This window comes from Elephantulus edwardii, unplaced genomic scaffold (genome assembly GCF_000299155.1).
Source record: "Elephantulus edwardii isolate Elephantulus edwardi_28Jun2011 unplaced genomic scaffold, EleEdw1.0 scaffold00143, whole genome shotgun sequence".
NCBI classification, from domain to species: Eukaryota; Metazoa; Chordata; class Mammalia; order Macroscelidea; family Macroscelididae; genus Elephantulus; species Elephantulus edwardii.
Genome location: NW_006399893.1, coordinates 3532505 through 3555138, shown reverse-complemented (window position 1 = coordinate 3555138; position 22634 = coordinate 3532505). Strand labels below are relative to the sequence as shown.

General features: G+C 37.5%; 1 protein-coding gene across 1 annotated transcript in view; it reads right to left on the bottom strand.

The window, feature by feature from the left end:
• LOC102876503 (histamine N-methyltransferase-like) overlaps positions 1 to 22634 on the bottom strand; it is a 60556-nt gene that overhangs the window by 30558 nt on the left and 7364 nt on the right. Inside the window, exon 2 of the mRNA XM_006894446.1 lies at positions 16718 to 16770. Coding sequence (XP_006894508.1) covers positions 16718 to 16770 — 53 coding nt within the window. The remainder of the gene's footprint in view (positions 1 to 16717; positions 16771 to 22634) is intronic.

Genomic DNA, 22634 nt, shown 5'->3' with positions numbered 1-22634 from the left:
GTTTCTCTGTTTAGTCAGTGTTTGAAATATTGTTAGTGTTTTTCCTTTTATAATCAAGGCTCCAGAATTATCCCTATTAATGTGCAACTTTGTTTTCGGGTAACTTGGTTCTTCTCATAACTTGTTGATTCTTGTGCCACTGCCTTTGTGCACATCTCATTTTGCTGGGGTGCATATCGTTAGGCAGAAAAAGAGAAGGCAAAAGTCTTCCGTGTTATGTCTCTTCTACATTAACCTCTCATGATTGCTATTGTAAAATGATTGATACAATTCAAAGATAGGGAATAAAACCTTTTCTTTTTATCTGACATAACTGTTAAAATAAAACTCAGTCATTACTCTTGAGCTGGAACTGACTTCCAGCAGGTTTTCAAGAAGCTGTAATCACACAGGAGAAAAATAGCCACCTCTACAGATTTGCTAGTGGATTTGAACCAGTAGAGACAAAACCTTTGGGTTAGGAATAAAAAGTCCTACACAGAGTTCTCTAGGTATGATTGCTGGTATATAAAATTTTTCACTCTTCTCATTATGATCATAATTAGCTCTCTCAGTCTTAGTCAATGGCCAAAGGTTTTGACATTTCCTTTTGGAGATACCAAATTTCTGCAGTAGTTTAATAGGGTATTTAACCTCTTCTAATGTGATTTTTTTCATCTATAAAAGGGAAATTTAACTCTCAATCAATCCTTATATCATTGGCTAATTTAAAAGAACCATTTCTATAGACTTCTTTACATTTAATATGTCAAGCTTATAAATAATTTTAATTATAAAGCAAGAAAACTGGCTAAAGTGGCTAATTTGCTCAAAAACTTGGCACCAAGAAGTCATTGTTCACATTTTCAGATACAATAACAAAAATACTAAAAATAATCTAATCAATGCCAGGGCCTGATTTGGAATCTCTGAATGCTACAATGTTCTTGATTTTCAAACACCAACTAAAGATCTATTATATGTGCCAGGAAAGATCTAGTGTTGTACTTATAGAGATAAATTTGAAAAAATACAAGAGCAAGATATTAAAATAATTGTAAGGCCTCAGAAAGGATTATAAATATATATTAGGGATAATATAGTTGCAGGGTGTTTGTGAGGGTTCAAGATATATGGAGATCATGCATATGATTATAAAATATAACAATGTGTCAATAAATTTTTACTGTTACTTTAGTGAAAGTTTACATAGTAGTTTCCCATTCAACTACATTCTGTTTTATGACATTAATTTCAGTATTCAAAATTTAACTTCACTTGTCCTACTTCTTTTTTGTGATTCTCATTTCCACTAATCCTTTAATCATACCCCTTCCTGCATTCTGAGGTTTATTCCTGGTCAAATGCTGCCCTTTGATGTGGGATGGTTGATTGATACACAGAGCAAGTACCTCCCAGGTGTCAGTGATCACCTTACAGACCTGTCTACTATTTAGCTTCTAATTAAACTACAGGGGTGAGTTTTGTTCAAGCCTTGCACTAAAGGCCAGTCTTGTGAGTTCCACTAGTCTAGGATCAGTTAGCATCACTTTTACATTTTTGTGATTTGTTCCACATTTTTGTCCACTCTGTTCAGGACCTTCTACCGTGATCTTATTTAAGATAGTCAAGGTAGTCACCATCTAGGTCTGCTCACAAAGTCGTCACAAAGATTGAGGTTTTACATGCTCCATTGGTTCTTCTGGCTGATATTTTCTATACATCGCTGTTTTTCTTCCCTCTGGATAGGATGGTATCAATACTTCCACCTTAGATAGTCACTCCCAAGCTCATCATCTTTGTGAACTATGTTATACTGATTTTGAAGTCACAGAGACACAATAAATTGTGAAGTCACAGGGACACAATAAGTTGTTATGTATTCAGCCATTAAATAGTCTTTGAACTTGGTTCAAATCCACCAGTTGTTCCATGTGAGAAGGATGGGAAATCTTCCTGCCTCTGAAAACCTGCTGGAGGGTCAGCTATGGGTCAGTTCTGACTAGACAGTATATAACACTGTATGTGTTGATGGATGGATGGATAGATAGATAGATAGATAGATAGATATAGAGAGAGAAGTATGGGCAGTCTCCTTCAATGCAATTAATTGCCTCTGAAAACCTGCAAGAGTGTCAGTGGAGACACAGCAGTGAATAAAACATTTTAAAAATCCCATGATGAAAGTTTTATGGATAAAATCAAAGAAGAAATAAGTGATAGGAAGCAGTGGAGTGGGAGGTCTGCAATTTTTAATTAGGTGGTCAAGTGAGCTTCAGGGTCAAGGTGATAGTAAAGAAAAACCTGAAGATGACCAGGGAGGAAGAGGAATAAAGATGTGCCTTTTGAACTAGAAGCCATGGTCACTGATGACAAATAAGCCCTGCAATGAAATAACTCAGAAGAATAATGCTCATCAACCATCCTTGATGTCGGGTTTCTTCTTCTGATAGAGCCATGTAACGTGAAACACAAATCCCTGCTTCCAAACACTGGGGCTGCCCTGTGGAGAAAATCTGCAGGTCAGGCAAATGGAGGGTAAAAGACCGCGGTGATATTGCTTGCTATTTGATTTCAGACTAGCCTTGTTTCACTCCTCACATCAAAATATATGGGAATTCTTTAGATTATCAGCAGGGGGGAAATGTATTCTATTACATGTTGTATTAAGATTATTATCTCCCTTGTTTCTTCTGTCAGGCCCCCCAAAAATGGTTTCTAGAGAGAAAGATTGCCCAGATAGCTCCCTGTTTGGTGATAAAAAATAATTTCAGCTATGAGTTTGCAACAAGAGTAAGAACAATCTGATCTGGCGATGTAGTAGGAAAGCGGCTTCCTGACAAGATTCTTTTATTTTCTTCTCTTTCATGTCCTCCCTGGGTGCCTCAGCATTAAAATAGTTCTGTTAAAATGGAAAGTCAAGGGTAGGCCTTAGATATTGGCCACAAGCTCTATAACCCCCAATACATACAATGCTTAAAACGTTATATATTAATCCTAGGTTCAAATGCTAATTTTCTCCTACCGTTTTTTGCCAAAATGCAAGTTTTGTGGATAAAACTATTTACACTGGCAAAAGCAAGATAATAGCATGCGTGTTTGATGTGACTTCAGAAATACCAGGATAACTTCTCTGAGTCTCTCATCCAAGTTTTATCTCATTGGTCTGCTACATTAATGGTGGTTAAAACAGTTCTTGTTGATGAAAATCATCAGTCATTTATCCCCTAGTGGAAGCAAAGCATCTGAGAACCAGATGGCCTTGTTGAGCAAGAAACAGGAAGTGACTGCTCTGCCAAAAACACTATGTACCTCAAGGAAGGGAAGACATCAGCACCAGGCTCACCTTCACCATCATGCCTGATAAGTGCTAAGTCAGGTATGGAGAATCGACAGGCCTTAAAGAAAAGCTCTGCTGGTTTACAGTGTAACTGAGATTGGCATGAGCATATTTGTACTAGTGTAAAATTACTACAGGAGAAGCAAAAACTGCCAAAGTCAAATTGTCATGAAAATGTGTTGGAGGCATCACTGGGGATTTAATCAAACAAAGTTGTACACAGAAGACAGAGACTAGTCCATATCATCCACTCACATTTATACAATTATGGTTTTAACTGGGTTTGCTTTTCCTGTCTCTGGCTGTAAAAATAATCCTTGAATACTGTTGAGAGCTCAACTCAGAGAAAAATAAAGAAAATATCATCAAATTGCTTAAAAAAAAACCCAGCAGTTAAACACTTAACAATTGGTTTATTTTGTCCTGATAATTTATTTAATTTTTTTCCTTTCATTTGAGTAAATAATATTTGCTAAAATAGTCGCATGAGAACATTACGTGGAATATTACTAGTTTTCCCACATGTTGTTATTGTTGTTGTTGTTGTTATGTGCCGTCGAGTCACTTGCAACTCATAGGGACCCAATGTACAACAGCCCTACACCCTTCTCTACACTGTGCCAATCACACTGTCTCTGATACACCTATCCCGATTACCCCAGTCACTGAATCAATCCACCTCATAGTGGGTCTTCCTATCCTGTGCTGTCCCCCTACACTCCCAAGAATGATGTCCCTCTCCAAGGACCAGTCCCTCCCTACAACATGTCCAAAGTATGTCAGATGAATCCCCAGAATCCTTGACTCCAAGGAGCAGCCCGGTTTAACCCTCTCCAGAATGAATCTATTTGTTTTCTTAGCAGTCCATGGTACATTCAATATGCTTCTCCAGCACCACAGCTCAAAGGCATCAATTCTCCTTCTATCCTCCCTAGTCATTGTCCAACTCTTTGATGCATAACAAGTGATTGCAAAGACCATGGCATGTATCAGATGCATCTTAGTCTCCAGAAAGACACCATTGCTCTTCAGTACTTTGGAGAGGTCCCTAACAGCAGACTTTCCCATGGCAATACATCTTTTAATTTCCTGGCTACTGGTGCCAAGAGTGTTGACTGGAGCCAAGCAAACTAAAGCTGTGAACAATCTCAATCTCTTCACCATCCATCCTGATGCTGCCAACTGGTCCAGTGGTGAGAATCTTTGTTTTCTTGACATTGAGCCTCAATCCATATTGAAGTCTTCAGTCAGTCCTTGACCCTCTGTAGCAAGCACTTCACGTCCTCCTCAGTGTCAGCCAGCAGGGTTGTGTCATCTGCATAACAGAGATTGTTAAGGGATCTTCCACCAATCCTTCTGCCACGCTTCTCCTCATAGAGCCCAGCCTCCCAGATAATCTGTTCTGCATACAGGTTGAAAAGGTACGTAGATAGGTCACATCCCTGTCATACTGCCTTCCTAATTTTGAACCATGCGCTGTTTTCTTGCTCTATTTCTGACAACTGCCTCTTGGTCCAAGCATAAGTTTCGCATTAGCATGATCAAATGTTCTGGGATTCCCATTCTTCACAGAGTCAGCCACAGTTTGTTATGATCCACACAGTCAACTGCCTTTGCATAATCAATGAAACACAGATAGACATTCCCCTGGTATTTCCTGCTTTCAGCTAAGATCCATCTAACATTAGCTACCATATCCCTAATACTACAACCCCTTCTAAACCCAGCCTGGACTTCTGGCAGTTCTCTGATGATGTGCTGTTCCAGTCATTTTGGGACATAAGTATAACAAAATTTAAACCATAAATATGTCAAAATTTATTTAAATCTGTTGATTGTAGTGGCTAAACAATATTCATTTATATGCAAAAGAATGGATTTAATTATCAACTATACCTAAATGATTAATACATAGCTTTATACATATTGTATATAGTTTATATACATTATTATATATAGTTAACAATGTTGTTGTTATGTGCCATCGAGTCACTTGCGACTCATAGCGACCCTATGTACAACAGCCTTAAACCCTGCTCTGTCCTGTGCCAATCTTACTGTTTCCGACACACCCATCCCAATTACCCAGTCAACGAATCAATCCACCTCCTAGAGGGCCTTCCCCTCTTGCACCTGCCTTCCACCCTCCCAAGCATGATGTCCTTCTCCAAGGACCAGTCTCTCCTTACAACATGACCAAATTATGTCAGACGAAGCCTCAGAATCCTTGCCTCCAAGGAGCATCCCAGTTTAACCCAATCCAGGTTGAATCTGTTTGTTTTCTTAGTAGTCCATGGTACTCTCAGTATTCTTCTCCAGCACCACAGCTCAAAGGTATCAATTCTTCTATCCTCCCTAGTCATTGTCCAACTCTATGATGCATAGTAAGTGATTGCAAAGCCTATTTCAGACACACCTTAGTCTCCAGAGAGACACCATTGCTCTTGAGTACTTTAGAGAGGTCCCTAACAGCGGACTTTCCCATAGCAATACATCTTTTAATTTCCTGGCTGCTGGTGCCAAGAGTGCTGATTGTGGAACCAAGCAGACTAAAGCTGTGTACAATCTCAATTTCTTCACCATCCATCCTAATGCTGCCAATTGGTCCAGTGGTGAGAATCTTTGTCTTCTTGACATTGAGCCTCAATCCATATTAAAGTCTGCAGTCCTTGACCCTCTGTAGCAAGCGCTTCAGGTCCTCCTCAGTTTCAGCAAGCAGGGTTGTATATAATTAATATCTATTTATATATACATTAGGGAGCTCTGTCACTTGCATTAATTATTTATATTGTTTTGTATGTGAAAAAATGGGGTTTAAAGTTCCATCTCACATACTTTGGAAATGTTGTCAGTAGGGACCAGTCCTTGGAGAAGGACATCATGCTTGGAAGGGCAGAGTGTCAGCAATGGAGAAGACGACTGTGGATGAGATGGACTAAAACAGTGACTGTGGCAATGGGTCAACTGTGTATGAGATGGTGAAGTTGGCTCAGGATAGGACAAGATTCTGAGCCATTCATTGTTCGTAGTGTTCTTCTGAGTCACAGTCGACTTGATGGCACATAATATCAACATAACGAAATAATATAGGTTTTGCAAGTTATATTGATTAATATATGTTATCATACATAGTTGATAATAGTAGCATACCCACATAGTAGTATACGCACTACCCAACACATTCCACAGGTCCTTTGGTCTTCAATTACTGGTGTTCAAAACCTCAGTCCTATTTTTTTTATTAATTTTAATGAAAGTTTACAGAGACTTAGAGTTTCCAGTCAGTGAATGTTCAGTCTTTCTCCCTGCCCACCCCCTCCAACCCAATTCACTCTTCTCCTTGAAAAGTAAAAGAAAAACTCTTTCATTATTGTGCAATCCTCCCCCCCATGTCCACTCCACTGTGCAGCCTTCATTCTGGACTCCTGTCATGACAATAATACCCAATCATATATATATGTTTTTTTCAGTCCTAATCTTAAAATGGTTTTTAAATTATGGTGGAATAGACTCAATGTTGTATTTTTGTTCCTGTGGACTTATTTTCATTTTCATCAGCCTAATTTGAACTTGCACATGAGTAATTGACAGTCCAAACCTGGTCTGGTTTTGACTGATGATATTGAGCTTCTCTAGTGAATTTTTCCATAGATGTAATCAGTCTGATTCTTGTGTAGTCCATCAGTTGAGATACATTATATAGAACCATTTCTATTTTTAAAAGAAAGTATTTGTAATGAATAAGTCACTGGTTGTACAAAATCTAATCATTTAATCTCCGGTCTTATTTCTGTCATTAATTCTGTAATTTCTGAATACTAGTCTTTCTTTGTTCCCAACTTTTGTATTCTGTTGTTGTTGTTGTTAGTACGATCCATAGGGAGCTTATCAACAACAAATTTGAATTCTGTCCTATCCTGTGCCATCCTTACACTTAGGATATAAAGTCTGTAAAGAGAATACCACCCTGACGTATTCCCTTCTTAATTTTAAACTGTGTAGCGTTCCCTTGCTCTGTTTGCACAACAGCCTCTTGGTCTAGGCATAGGTTTCACATGAACACAATTAAGTGCTGTGGATTTCTCAGTTTTCTCAATGTCCGCCATAACTTGCTATGATCCATGCATTCAAATACCTTTGTATAATCAATAAAGTATAAGTAGCAATTTTTCTGATACTCTTTACTTTTAGCCAGGGTCCATCTGACATCAGTAGTGATATTCCTGATGCCATGGCCTCTTCTAAATTCTGCTTGAAATTCTGGCAATTTCTTATCCATGTACTGTTCTAGCCATTTTTTAATGACCTTGAGCAGGATTTTGTTTGCATGTAATGTACTGTTTGATAATATCTGCATTCTTTTGGATCACCTTTCTTATTAATGGGAACAAGTATGGGCCTCTTTCAATCCATTGGCCAGACAGAAATCCTCCAAATTTCCTGGCATAGACTGATGAGTGCATCCAGAATTGCATCTATTTGCCTCGTAGTCACCGACTACTATTAATGCATCTTGCATGCATACTAGGTTAATTCAGACTAGGTTCATTTCAGCAAAAGTTGATAGAAATCATCAATTTCAAATCTTTGGTTTTAGTTTTTGTTGTGTATATTTGAATAACAGTTGTATTAACAGGTCTTCCTTGCATGTGTTTGGATAGTATAATAACACAGTATTGTACTTCAGGGATGTATCTTAAAATGCTCTTTCTTGTTATGAATGTAATATCACTCTTCTTCCTTTTTTTTTATTCCCAGCATACTAGATCAGATGATTATCTGATTCAAAGTAGCCAATACTAGTCCATTTCAGCTCATTAATGCCTAGAATACCACATTTAGGGATTCCACTTTACCTTTTTACAACCTCCAATTTTCCTAGATCCATACTTTGCACATTCTGTGTTTCAATTATTAATGGATGTTTACAACAGTTCCTCCTCATTTTGAGTGACTTCAAATATGGGCTGTACATTCAGTACTATAGCTAACCATACTGTTCTTTTCTGAAGCCCCAAGTGTACTCTCCAGGTTATGTCAAGTCATTTGAAAGACAGCAACCTGGCCAACTGGCAAAACTGACTCAATAGCAATGAGCTTACTTCATTTGTTATTGTTAAAATAATAAAGTATGGAGGAACTGGAATTCTTATTCACTGTTTGTGAAAATGTAAAATGGTGTAACTACTATGAAAGGTAGTATAGTGCTTTCTCAAAAAGTTGCAAATAGAAACACCATTTGACCCAGAAATTCCATTACTGGGAATATACCCCAAAGAAACCATAATTGCCACCCCAGCATATATAAACACACCCATGTTTATTGCAGCTTTGTTCACAACAGCACAGAGTTGGAAACAACCTAAGTGCCCATCAACAAATTCATGGATACAGAAGCTGTGGTATGTTCACACAATGGAACAACACTCTGCACTGAAAAACAAGGAACTCATGAAATATTATTCAAAATGGGTGACTATGGAGGACATTATGCTGAGTGAAATATCTCCATCACAAAAGGACAAATACTGCATAGTGCTACTATTATAAAACAGGACTGACAATGGGATTGGGGAGAGACTGAGAAAGATAGGATAAATTATGTATACTGCATTGAAAGAGAGGAGGGAGAGAACTGTTTAATAGGGTTACATGATTAGGTTATTATTGTTATCACAGGTGTCCAGAATGATGGCTGCATAGTAGAGTGGATTTAGAGAGAGGGATTGTATAACAAACTTGGAGAGAGGGAGTGTATAACAATGAAAGAATTTTTCTTTTACTTTTCAAAGAGAAGAGAGGACAAGGTAGGCAAGGAGAAAAAGTGCAGCAATGAATGAATGGAAATCCAAAGTCTCTGTGAATTTTCATTAAAATTAATGATAATAAAAAATATTTTGCTTGGAAAAAAATTAAGTATGGCATATATGTCTCAGTTTGTTGTTGGCTGTCATCAAGTTGATTTTGACTGATGATGGCCCCTGTGTGGCAGAGCAGAGCTGCTCCATTATATTTCTTGGCTGAAATCTTTCCAGAAACATGTTGTTAAAGTTATCATTCATGGTACCCCTTTTGGGTGGGTCCAAACTGCCAGCCTTTGAGGTCAGCACTGAAGAAGCAGAACACACCTCATTTTTACCTCCTAAGGATCTTATAGTTAGACTTGTTGGGTACTCTGGTGGCTTAGTCCATAGAGAGTTGCACTACAAATCCAAAGGTTGTACTTCTCTGGTGGTTTGAATCCATCAACCCTTCCTTGTGAGACAGATGGACCATTTCCTGTCATGTGATTTACAGCCTCACAAAACCTATGGAAAATCAGCTATTGGAACCTATTCAATGGCAGTGAGTTTTTCTTGTTTCTCCCTGACTTTAATTTAACTCCAACTCATGGCACCCCCACATGTTACAGAACAGAAATTCCATGTAGAGTTTTTTTTGGGTATCATCCTTACTAAAACAGGTCACCCGGACTTTTCTTCAGGGGATCCACTGGGTGAGTTTGAACTGCCAACTTTTGTGTTAGTAATTGATCATGAACTACTGTGCCATTCAACTTCTAACAGACCTTTTATACTAGGATTGTATAAGTGTATGTACTGAAAGACAAATTGTATTCCTCAGTGCACTGTGGGGAGAAATCTATTCACTATTTGAGAGGTTGGTTCCCAAACCCAAACAAAATGAAATCCAGTGCTCTCAAGCTACTCCCAACTCACAGCTACCCTCCATTGTGCTTTTGGGTTTATAAAAATGTTTTGAGGAGGAGATTGCCTGTTTTTTCTCCCTTGTAACAACTGGTAAATTTGGCAACTGACTTTTTGGTTAGCAATACTACACTTAACATATTACATCATCAGAGTTGCTTAAACTACCACAAGAACTAATAAATGCATACTTCTCCCTCAGCAAAAAATCACAGATAACCACACACAACAGAACTTTACATATGTGCTAAATTATCAGAAATATGAAGGAAAAATAAGTATTCACAAAAAAGTTTTAAATGTCTGTCATTTCAATTTTAAAAATATATATATTCACTTATATCACCCTATTATTGCAATCTTATTAGATCTAAGGATTTTGTAAGCATATAGTCATTTAATTCACAAATAATGATAGTTTTGTCCTCACTCTGCACATTAATCCTTGCTTTCCTCTTTAAAGTCTTATTGCATTAGGCAGAATAATTTTGTTTACTCTGCATGTAATGCCAAAGACTCCAATGTTAAATCATTATGTTCCATTCTCTCAGATTTGTAATGTATCTGTTGTTAATAATATGTTTATTTTTACCTGAAAGTTTTAAATACAGTACAATGAGGTCAAGGATTGCAGCCTTCAGTATGGATTGAGGCTCAATGTCAAGAAGACAAAGATTCTCAGCTCTGGACCAATTGGCAATATCAGGATGGATGGTGAAGAGACTGAGATTGTTAACTTTAGTCAGCTTGGCTCCACAGTCAACACTCTTGGCACCAGTAGCCAGGAAATTAAAAGGTGCATTGCCATGGGAAAGTCTGTTATTAGGGACCTATCCAAAGTGCTGAAGAGCAATGGTGTCTCTCTGGAGACTAAGGTGCGTCTGATACAGGCTATGGTCTTTGCAATTACTTGTTATGCATCAGAAAGTTGGACAATGACTAGAGAGAATAGAAGGAGAATTGATACCTTTGAGCTGTGGTGCTGGAGAAGAGTATTGAATGTACCCTGTACTGCCAAGAAAACAAACAGATTCATCCTAGAGAGGTTTAAATCAGGCTGCTCGTTGGAGGCAAGGATTCTGGGGATTCATCTGACAAACTTTGGACATGCTGTAAGGAGGAAGAGGTCCTTGGAGAGGGACATCATGTTTGGGAGGGTGGAGGGACAGCGCAAGAGTGGAAGACCCTTTATGAGGTGGATTGATTCAGTGACTGGGATGGGCAGTGCGATTGGCACAGGATAGAACAGGGTTTAGGGCTGTTGTACATAGGGTCACTATGAGTCGCAAGTGACTCAATGACACGTAACAACAACAACAACAATGAGGTAAACTAATGTATAATTGTACGTGGAAAATAGCATATTTTCAATTACATAATCATAATAATCTTTAATATTTTTTTATATCCAAGGACCTAAATCATGGTTACTTGAAGTACTTTTAAATCCTATAGAGTTCATTCTTATTGAATCAGCAATTAATGCCCACAGAAGACACAGTCAAGGAACTAGAGGACACAATGCACTGGGCAAATCTATGGCAAAATCTATTTACAGTGTTGAAAAGGAAAGGTGTCCCTTTGATGACAAAAGTGAATGTAATCTAAGTTATGATTACCTCGATTTTTACTGTACCAGGTGAAGTAGAGAGTAAGGAGAAAAGAGGACTGATCATTAATAACTTTGGCATAGTGGATATAATACTAGATTCAAACACAGCAATAATTATGAGGGGATGTGAGACTTGGCAACAGTTCATTCTGTTATCATAAGACATCTAGAAGTTGTAACCAATTCACTAGGAGCTTATGACAATAGTGTATCACAGAGCCTGTATTTTTATTATCTGTTATCATGTTTTACATGAGTAAAACAATTCTTTCTCATCTTAAAGTATAAGATTTCAGAACCTGTAGTATATATATAAAAGTTATTGTTCTTTTTATGTGCCATCGAGTTGAAATTAATTCATAGCTGACCCTCCATTGGATTTTCAGAGGGTGTATATCAAATGTAAGAAGTTTACCCATCTTTTTTTCCGATGGAGAAGCTTATGAATTTGAATCACATATAGTTTAACTGTCACCGCTTCTTACCACTAGGCTACCAGAGTTCCTACTACTCTAAAAACCTTATAAAAATTCTATTTCCTCAATACAGTCAGTAAGAGGTGATAGCCACACTACCTTGGAAAAATGTTATTTCTATATGCTCACAAACCACAGAGCCTTACGGCTGTAAACATCTTTAATATTAGTCTAAACTCTCAAGACATCAGAGCCTGAGCCTTTTTAACACATCTGACAAAAAGTTTTTCCAGAATCTGCTGACACTGCTATAGTAACAAATAGTTCTATCTCCCAAAATATGTCTTTCCATCTCTGAACACATTTGAACATTAGCAAGTTCTTATACTAACCAGGAAATTGCTTTCTTGAACTTTCACCAACCATTGACCCTGCTGATACAAATCATTCATCCAATAGGAAATATCTGAAGATGCAATCTGTGTATTCAAAATTAATTTGGAGAAGAGGTGGATAAATTATTCCCAAATTGCCCATATTTCTCTAATCACTCCTAACTTCTGACTTAGACTATTGGTTTACCTACAAAGTACCATGGTAAAACACTAGCCTTTACTTCCCATAGCCACCTAGATTTTGAAGTGGCACTCTGGCTCTTCCAGTTCCTGTCTTATTTATATCCTTCCTATTGTTGCCTAACTCGCTCAAATATTAAACTTCTTTCTATGTCACCTTACTATGTTACTAGGTCACTTAGGAAAGGAGATGAGATGAATAATTTGATAAAATTCTGTTTTTAAATAATCAGTCATAATTAAGCATATACTCTGTAATCTAGTCAATAATCAATCTCTGCATCTTTGCGGTGCAATTTATTAGACCGGATGGAAGCCAAATGACCTGAGTTTTGCCCTGTCTTGGAGCTCCTTAAATTTCTTTTTTGTAAAATGAGAGTGCTAATAACATCTAACCTCTGGAGGAAGAGGGGGTTGTGTATTGTTTTAAACGTCTATATGAAGGCAGGTGTGTATGTGTTTCAGAACAAGAAAACCACCCAATGAGTCTCAATATTTATTATATGTATTAGAAAGATTGGTCAGGAAGAGAACTTCCAAGGTTCAAAACATCTTTACTTCATGCATTAGTTGCTTTAGTAAAATATGTCTAAACACATATACACGTATGCAAGTATGTGGTATATGATGTGTTTATGGAGCCCTGGTTGCCTTGTAGGCTAAGTGTTGAGCTGCTGCTAATAGGAAGGTTGGCAGTTCAAACCCTCCAACTATTGTGTGGGACTTGTTAGGATGCACAGCCTTGAGAACTCAGCAGAGGATCACCACGAGTGGAAATACACAGGATGACAGTGGGCTGGGATGGCTTTAGGGATGGTTTGCTGACTGAATAGATTTGCAACAAGGAAAATTTTTATAAACTAAGCAAAATGAGATTATCTCAGTTCTAATTTTATTTCATTTTTATAAAATCTGCCAATATTTGAACATGAAACATGAACAGTGGAGCAAATAAAATAATTCTCTTTGAAGCAGAATCCAGAGCCAGGAGAACACATTGCCCATTATTGTCTTCTCTAACATTTTTTTCCAGGCACAAATAAATGTACTATAAATTACCAAAAGGGAAATAGGCTTTCTTTTCTCCATGTACCATCTAGCATAAAGACAACACTCATTAAAAGTTGAATAATAATGAACCTCCATTGGATAGTTTTATTTTAGGAATCTTCAATGTTGCAAATGGACCTAAAAGTATGTTCTATGAGAGTCAGAATACAATGCAATTCTTCTCAATACTAAAAAACAATTACTGAAATTAACATGGCGTGATTATTTAAAAATCTTGAATAAAGCTTCATTAAAGCTCACAATTTCACGTATACACATATAGCTCGTACTTCCCACTTTGAGCTCTAAAAGTGATGCATTCTATCTATTTCTGATTCTAGGTCTCATGCCCTGATTTCCTCTCTTGGGCTTTTCAGGTCATGTAATACTTATTTTAATAACCTTTCAACATATATTCTATGGATAACAGTGCCTATTATCAAATTCTATTGATGAAGTATATTATTTAAAGTCAAGATTAAAACAACTTGCCATCAGTTTTCCATCCTTTGAACAGTTCAAACTCCTAACATTTCTTGAGAACTGAACCAAAAACTTTACATTCGCCTTCCAACTGCAGACTCTCTCTCTCCAGACTAGAGAAAGGATGCAGAAGATAGAAAGGGTGCACTGTACACCCTTCTCAAGGTCGGAAGAAAAACAAAACTGCTCCCAGAGGGACGTAAGCACTAAATGCTATAAAAAAGTAATTTGATAGAGTATTTACTTTGATCTTGGAATGCATTTCCAGTGTGTTGGGGAGAAATGTTAGCATAATTATGAGTTGTTGTTGTTGATTGCCGTTGAGTCGAGCACAACTCATAAAAACCCTATGAACAGGCTTGAACCCTTTCTATAACTACCACCATTTTTCAAAGTTCCTAGAGTTTCCAGAGGCATGTTGTTTAGGAAGTGCATGCCACTACCGAAAATCAATATTTGTGTCCTAGATTTGCTGAATCTATTCTGCAGGTATTTGGAATGCCAAGAAGAGAACATGTGAGAAACCCAGATACTGAAATGAAGACTAATAAGCAGAGCTAAGAGATACAGTATGGGAGCCAGACACATGATATCAAACATGTGGACCACAGAATATATGAGCAGATCATTTCTCTTAAGGCAGGGATAGCAAGCCCCTTACTGCTTTGTCGTGCATTGACCTGCTGCACAGTGCGTGTGGGTGGACCATGGCAGACTACTTCTTAACCACCACTTAGAATCTAGTGAGGACTCAAGCCAAGTGAAGTGTGCAGTTATACAAAAAGTGTGGTTCTTTCATGCCACGGGTCCCTAGACCTGGAGAATTTACATGTGTCGTTCGTCATTTCATATAGCTTTCTTTAGCAGTGAAACCCAAGTATTCATGATTTGAATTTTTCTTGACTTTTTCATTCTTCTTCTGTTTCTGAAACATTTTTTCTAAAGGATGACCTAAAAGGGCACCTCGCTTCTCCTCCAGGCAGAGCCTGTTATTAACACGATGTAAGAATACTGCCGGAAGGACTCAGAGTGGTGCTCCCTTTGTTTGGACGAGTTTGCAGTATTAGGTCCCACCTCCACCTTTATGTAAGGAACTGCTGAGCGGGCCAAACGTTCTTTTCACTAGATAGCTTATAAGCAGCTGGATAAATTTGCATTTGAGATTCAATTAACTTTATATTAAAAGGTCAATTAACTTGGCCGTGATAAAGATTGTTTTTAATTACTTTTCCTTGTAAGACTTCTCTTCTTGTCCAAGCACAAGTGACACTATCTAAGATAGTCACATTGCTTCTTGACTTCCTAAATTCATTTTCAAAGCACATTGGAGATGACTGTCTTAGTTAAATAAATTAATATGACACTCTTTGGTGATACATCACTATTAATCATTTGGACTTATGATATCACTAATCAATACTAGAATAATTTATCTTAAACACCCTATATACTATTCATGATAATGTACTTTATTATTTACTTATTTGTTCATCTGGCAAGTCTGCTCTGTCAACACCCACTTGTGGCAAAATGAAAGCCACAAGCACCCCAAGAGTTTCATACTGGCCTCTCTTCAAGACACAAAAGGCTGCCTCCAGATGACACTAAGACTCCCAAGACACTCACCCTCACCCTGCAGACGTGGCCTGACATTTCTGTATAGAGTAATATATTAGTTGTTGTTATTGTTGTTGTTGAGTACCATCAAGTCAGAACTGACCCATAATTGACCTCCAGTGGGTCAATTAACTTTATATTAAAAGGTCAATTAACTTGGCCATGATGAAGATTGTTTTTAATTACTTTTTCTTGTAAGACTTTTCTTTTTTGTCAGAGACAGTTTATCGCCTGAGAGGAGATTGCCTATCCTTCTCCCTCAGAGCAACAGGAAGATTCGAACTATGTGCATTAGGGATTGCAGTGCAGGTTCTTATCACTAGGCCACTAGACCTCCCTTTAACTTTAAAAGACCAGCAATTTAAAAAGGAAAATATATCCAGTATTTTATATGGAGCAGTTTGGAGAAAAAGTGTTTTATTGTTTTATTATTGTAGAAGGTTCAAGGCTCACCTGATAGGAGTAATGCTGTTACTGTTGCTGCCATACCCCTTATCTTTTCATTAACTATAAACGTTTATGGGTCAGCTGCCAGACAGTAATCCATGCTATGGGTAGTACTGCCTTAGACAAGTTGTGAGAATTCACTTTATTGTACATTCAATTATTCTGAAGGAAAAGGATCCTCAAATTTATCCTCTAAGTTTTGCCATTTGTAAAAAAAAAAAAAAAGAAAAAAAAGAAAAGAATAAGAAAGTGGCATCTATTATGGATATGATGGTACCAATAAAAGCTGATGCTCTAGTTTATAATAATAGTTTGTAATCTATTGTGCCATTTATCTTAGTGGATGTGGCATTGGTTTAACTAATTATAATATGCTGATCTCTTCCAAAAGCAAAGGAAAATAAAATTATTTTCCTGTAGAATAATGATATTGTCATCAAATAATATTATCTTGTGAGTGAAATTAAAACAAAAATAAAAATTACTCATACCTGCACCTCCACCTATACTTAGAATCCTAATTTCGGATTTTCTGTCTCCAATCCTGAAAAAACAAACAAACCCAAACATAGATCAGAAAAAGCATTCTAGGTCTTCCGTAAAATTGGATTAATATTAACTCTAGCTGAAGATAATAGACTGAGAATAGAGTAAGAAATAACTACACCAGCATGAAAGTTTTAAACTATTCTAGTCATTACAACATTCTTTAGAATATCTTTAGAAATGCAGGTACCATTCACTAAATAATTTTAACTGGAATATTTTACAAAGCAGCACTAATAAATATCTTGGAGATGGGAAATACCATTTGTTAAGAGATTGTGTGGAGAACAAATTTAGAAACAGTGGACATGTGAGTAGCATGACAACATTCATCATTCATCATAAATGGAGAAGATAAAATGATGCAGACCACGTCTACAATGTCTGTCTTCTTTCCTGCTTTTGTCTTACCTTTATTCAAATAACAAACATGAGTATGAAACATTACGATATGCAACTGGAAGTGAAATGTGTCTATCTTAGGCATTGATTATATAAAAATAAATATTACTTTGCTATCATGTTGGCGCAGGATAGAGCAGGGTTTAGGGCTGTTGTGCATAGGGTCGCTATGAGTCGGAAACGACTCGACGGCACATAACAACAACAACAACAACAATCATGTTAAAGTCAACAGTGGGGAAAAAAAGTCAAAATCATTGTCTTAGAGTTGGAACCAACTCATAGCTGGTCCTTCAGTGGGTTTTCAGAGGCAATAAGTCACACAGAACAAGACAATTCATCTTTCTCCTGGGGAGCAACTGGTGGACTCAAACCACCTGCCGTTACACTTAACTAAACTCATATGAAACCTATAACCTACACAAAGAAACAGTTTAGCCAAGCAGAGCAAGGGAACATTGCATGGTTTAAAATCAGGAAAAGTGTGCACCAGTGTTGTATCCATTCTCCATACCTATTAAATCTATTCCGAGTAAATCGTTCAAGAAGCTGGACTCTATGAAGAAGAATGTAGGGTCAGGATAAGAAGGCTGATCATCAACCACCCGAGTCATGCAAATGATACATCTTACTTGCTGAAAGTAGGGAGAATTTGCTGCAGAAGATAAAAAACTACAGCCTCTAACATTAATTGCATCTCAACATCAAGAAGACAAAAAAAACCCCACACAAACCCCAAGCAAAACAACAAACCCTCACCACTTGACTGACAGGCAAAATCATGATAGATGGACAAAAGATTGATATGGTTAATGATTTACTCTTAATCTAAATTGGATTCACAATCAATACCCTTGTACTAGCAGTCAGGAGTTCAGGAGACTTATTGCATTGGGCAATTCTAGTCAGTGACTTCTCCAAATTATTGAAGAGCAATGGAGTATTTTGAAGACTAAGGTACATCTGATTCTGGCTATGGTTGTTTAAAACACTTGCCAGCATCTGAAATCTGGACAATAAAGTAAGTATGGGGTGGGAGGAGGTAATGGATTTGAGCTGTGGAGTTGGAGAAGGTTAATGAATATACCAAATTGCCAAAAGAACAAATAGAAGTGTCTTGGAGAGGGTACAATCAGAATGCTTCTTTGCCAGAAGGCAAGGATGACAAAGCTTCATCTCACACACTTTGGGCATATTACTAGAAGAGGCTCTTCTTTGGAGAGGAACATCATGCTTGGAAAGGTAGAGGGTCAGTGAAAGAGAAGAACTTTGATGAGATGGATTGACATAGTGATTGCAGCAGTGGGTTCAAGTGTACTTGAGATGATAAGGATGGCACAAGATAGGAAATGATTAAATTGTCCATAGGGTCACTATGAGTTGTACTGGACTTGATGATACCTAACAGAAACAATAACAACTTCCATAAAATAAACCTCATTACTCTTAGTATGGCTCTATGTGGTCTGTGAAGTAGTGGAATGGATTTCAGGCCCAGTAGAAGAGTAGCATTGCTGCTGGAATTAGTTCAGAGGTGGAAGAGTGTTGGGGTCATGTTTTATCTCATGGGAATTACTTTTGTGTTGTGGATACTGTTGATGGGGACAGTTCCCACTTGTGGAATTAGGAGAAGTCGGGTATGGTCATGCTCACATTGCCTACACTCTTTCTACAGTTGCCTTGAACTCTTTCTACAGTTGCCTTGAACTAGTTGTTTAATTTCCCTGTCTTTTCATTATGCATGAAATAGGACAATAATACCAAACACCTTGTACTGACTTTCATGCTTGAAAGATGGGTACTCTCCTCCGATGCAATTTTCAACCCCTGAAAACCTGCTGCAGGGTCAGCTAAAAGTCAGTTCCAACTTGATGGCCACGAGTTGTTGAACTCATTGTGATAATTTCTAACTTCAAAAGGGCAAAGTAATGAAGGAAGTGCAACAAGAGAGCTCCCTGGAAGCAAGGATGTTGAAATTTTGTCTTGGTAACTTTGGCCATATTTTCAAAAGGAAACTTTCTTGGAGAGAGACATCATGCTGAAACGTAGATGGTCAACAAGAGAGAATATTATACTATTGACTACACCGTGGTGGTGATGTTTTTAGGTGCCATCGAGTGAAGTACAACCCAGAGTGACCCTATGCACAGTGGTTCTGTATCGTGTCGATACTGTGCTCACTTCACACTTCCTGACACAATACAGCCCATTGCAATAGTCACTGTGTCAATCTTTCTGGTTAAGGGTCTTTCCCTGCCAAACCTCAACTTTTCAGAGCATCATGTTCCTCTTCAGAAAAGGGGCCCCTCTTAGCAGCATGCCTGAAAAACGTGATACAATCTTGATCATCTTTGCCTCCAAGTAGCACTCTTCCTGTTCTTTCTCCAAGACGTATTTGTTTGTTCTTTTGGCAGTCTATGGAATTTTCAGTACTTTTTTCCAACAACAGAGCTCAAAGACATCAATTCTTCTGTCAATCCTTATTCATTGCCCAACTCTCAGATACATAAGTGATTGGAAAGATCATAGACTGACTCAGATGCACCTTAGTCCTCAAATGAACATCATTACTCCTAAATAATTTCTCAATGCAATATGTCTCCTGATTTCCTGACTGCTGGTACCAACAGTGTTGATTGTTGATGAAGTAAGATGAAGTTGTGTTTTTTTGTTTTGTTTTGAAGTAAGATGAAGTTTTGACAATTTCAATCTTTTCTCCATCTATCATGATGTCTGGAGGTAAAAAACTTTGTTTTCTAGAGGTTGAAATGCAATCCATATTAAACCCTGTGTTCTTTGATCTTCTGTAACAAGTGCTTCAAGCCCTCCTCCCTTTCAGTAAGCAAGGTTTTGTCATCTGTTATAGTCCAGGTTACTGATAAGTATTCATCTGACCTTGATGCCAGATTCTTCTTCATAGAGTCCAGCTTCTTGAATAATTTGCTCAGCATACAGACTGAATAGGTATGGAGATAGAATACAACCTTGATGCAATTCCATCTAAATTTTAATCCATGTAGTATTTCCTTGCTCTTTTCACATAATATCTTCTAGGTGTAGGTATAGTTTTCTCAACGAGCACAATTAAGTGCTGTGGGATTCCTATTCTCCTCAATGTCAGCGATAACTTGTTATGATCCACACAGTCAAATGTTTTTGCATAGTCAATAAAGCATAAATAGGCACTATTTTGGTGTTCTTTGCTTTGACCCGGGATCCATGACATCCCTGGTGTCATGGCCTTTTCTAAATCCTGTTTGAACTTCTGGAAGTTCCCTATCTATGTACTATTTTAGTTGTTTTTGAATGATCTTTAGTAGTATTTTGATTGCATTTAATATTAATGTTATGGTTTGATAGTTTACACATTCAGTTGGATCACCATTCTTGGGAAAGGGATAAATATGGACCTCTTCCAATCCATTGGCCAGATAGTTGTCCTCTAGCATAGACTGGTGAACACAAACAGAGATGCACCTGTTAAGCACAAACAGAGATGCACCTATTAATAGAAACAAGTCCCATCAATTCTAGGGCCTAATATTTTTGTCAATGCCTTCAGTGCAGCTTCAGTGTCCTCCTTCATTGGTTGCAGCTCATATGGTACTTCCTGAAATTTTTCAGTCTTAGTCAATTCTTTTTGGTACAGTGACTCTGTGTGTTCCCTTTATCTTCTTTTGATGCTTCCTGAGTCATTCAATATATTGCTCATGTTGTTTACCACCTAGTCAGAATTGACCCACAGCTGATGCTCCAGCAAGTTTTTAGAGGCAATTAATTGCACGAGAGGAGACTGCCCATTCTTCTCTAATCACACAGCTGGTAGATTTGAACTACATGTCTTCAGGATTGCAATTAGTTTCTTACTATTAGGCTACTAGAGCTCCCTATAGGACATATAGCATTTTTTAATATTGCAACTTGAGGCTTAAATTTGTTTCTCAGTTCTTTCAACTTGAAAAAAACAGAGCAAGTTCTCCCTTTTCATTTTCCAATTCTATCTCTCTGTTGTTGTTAGATGCCATTGAGTCTAGTACAACACATAGTGACCCTATGATAAAATGATCTGAACCTTGTTCTATCCTGTGCCACCCTCATACTTCCTGACAAACAAGAGCCCATTATGGCAATCACTGCATCAATCCACCTGGTCAATAGTCTACCTGTTTTTCACTGACCCTCCATTCTTCTTAGCAGCATGTCCTTCTCTAAGGAATAGCCCCTCCTAGCAATATGCACAAAAGCCTCATCATCTTTTATCTCCAAAGAGAAATTAGGCTGCATTCTTTCCAAGACATATCTGTTTATTCTTTTGGCAGTCTATGGAATGTTAAGTGCTCTTCTCCAACACCACAGCTCAAAGGTGTCAATTCTTCTTCTGTCATCCTTATTCACTGTCCAGCTCTCAGATGCATAGTAAGGAATTGAAAAGACTATGACTTAATCGGGCACACTTTGGTCCTCTAACTGACATCACTACTCCTCAATAATTTGCAGAGATTCCTAACTACAGATTTTCCCAGTGCAATGTGCCCCCTTATTTCCTAATTGCTGGTAATAAGGATGTTGATTGATGATCCAAGCAAGATGAAGTTGTTGATCATGATGTTGCCTGTCAGTCCTGTGGTAAGAATCTTTGTTTCTTGACATTGTGATGAAATCTGTATTGAAAGCTACATTCCTTGATCTTTTGCATTATGTGCATCAAGTCCTCCTCATTTTTAGCAAGCAATGCTGTGTCAAATGCATAACACAGGTTATTGATGAGTCTCCCTCCAATTATTATTCCACATTCCTTTTCATAGAATCCAACTTCTCGAATAATTTACTCCATACAGATTAAATAGGTATGGAGAGATAAAACAAACTTGAAGCCCTCTCTTTTTAATTATAAACTATACAGTGTTCCACAGCTCGGTTCACAGAGTCCGCATTTCTACACGTTCCATTATAATACTTTGCTTAATCTTTTTGAGCTCTCTTTTGAAATCTTATGTTCAGCTATTTTACTTTGGCATGTTCTCCCTTGGTTTTGCTTTTTGATGCTCTAGTGCAATTTTTAGAGTCTCTTCTGTCATCCATTTTGTTTTCTTCTTTTCCCTCTGTCTTTATAATGACCTTTTCTTCTCTTCATGATGATATCCTTGATATCATCCCATAACTCATCTGGTTTTCAATCATTGATGTTCAATGATTCAAACCTATTCTCTGGAAGCAGAGGGATGTGAATGTACAGGGGGAAGAGTGCATTAATTATTAGATTGTACAATTTGATGAGGGGGTGAGGGAAATTGAAAGAATTTGTTCAAAATTGTATTTCAATTTTGTAAATAAAATAGTGGGAAAAAATCAGCTTGGAGAGGGGATAGGTGGGAGAGTGGGTAAAATGTGCAACAATGAATGAATGAAAATCTAACTTTTCTGTAAAATTTTGTTAAAATTGTTGTTGTTGTTGTTGTT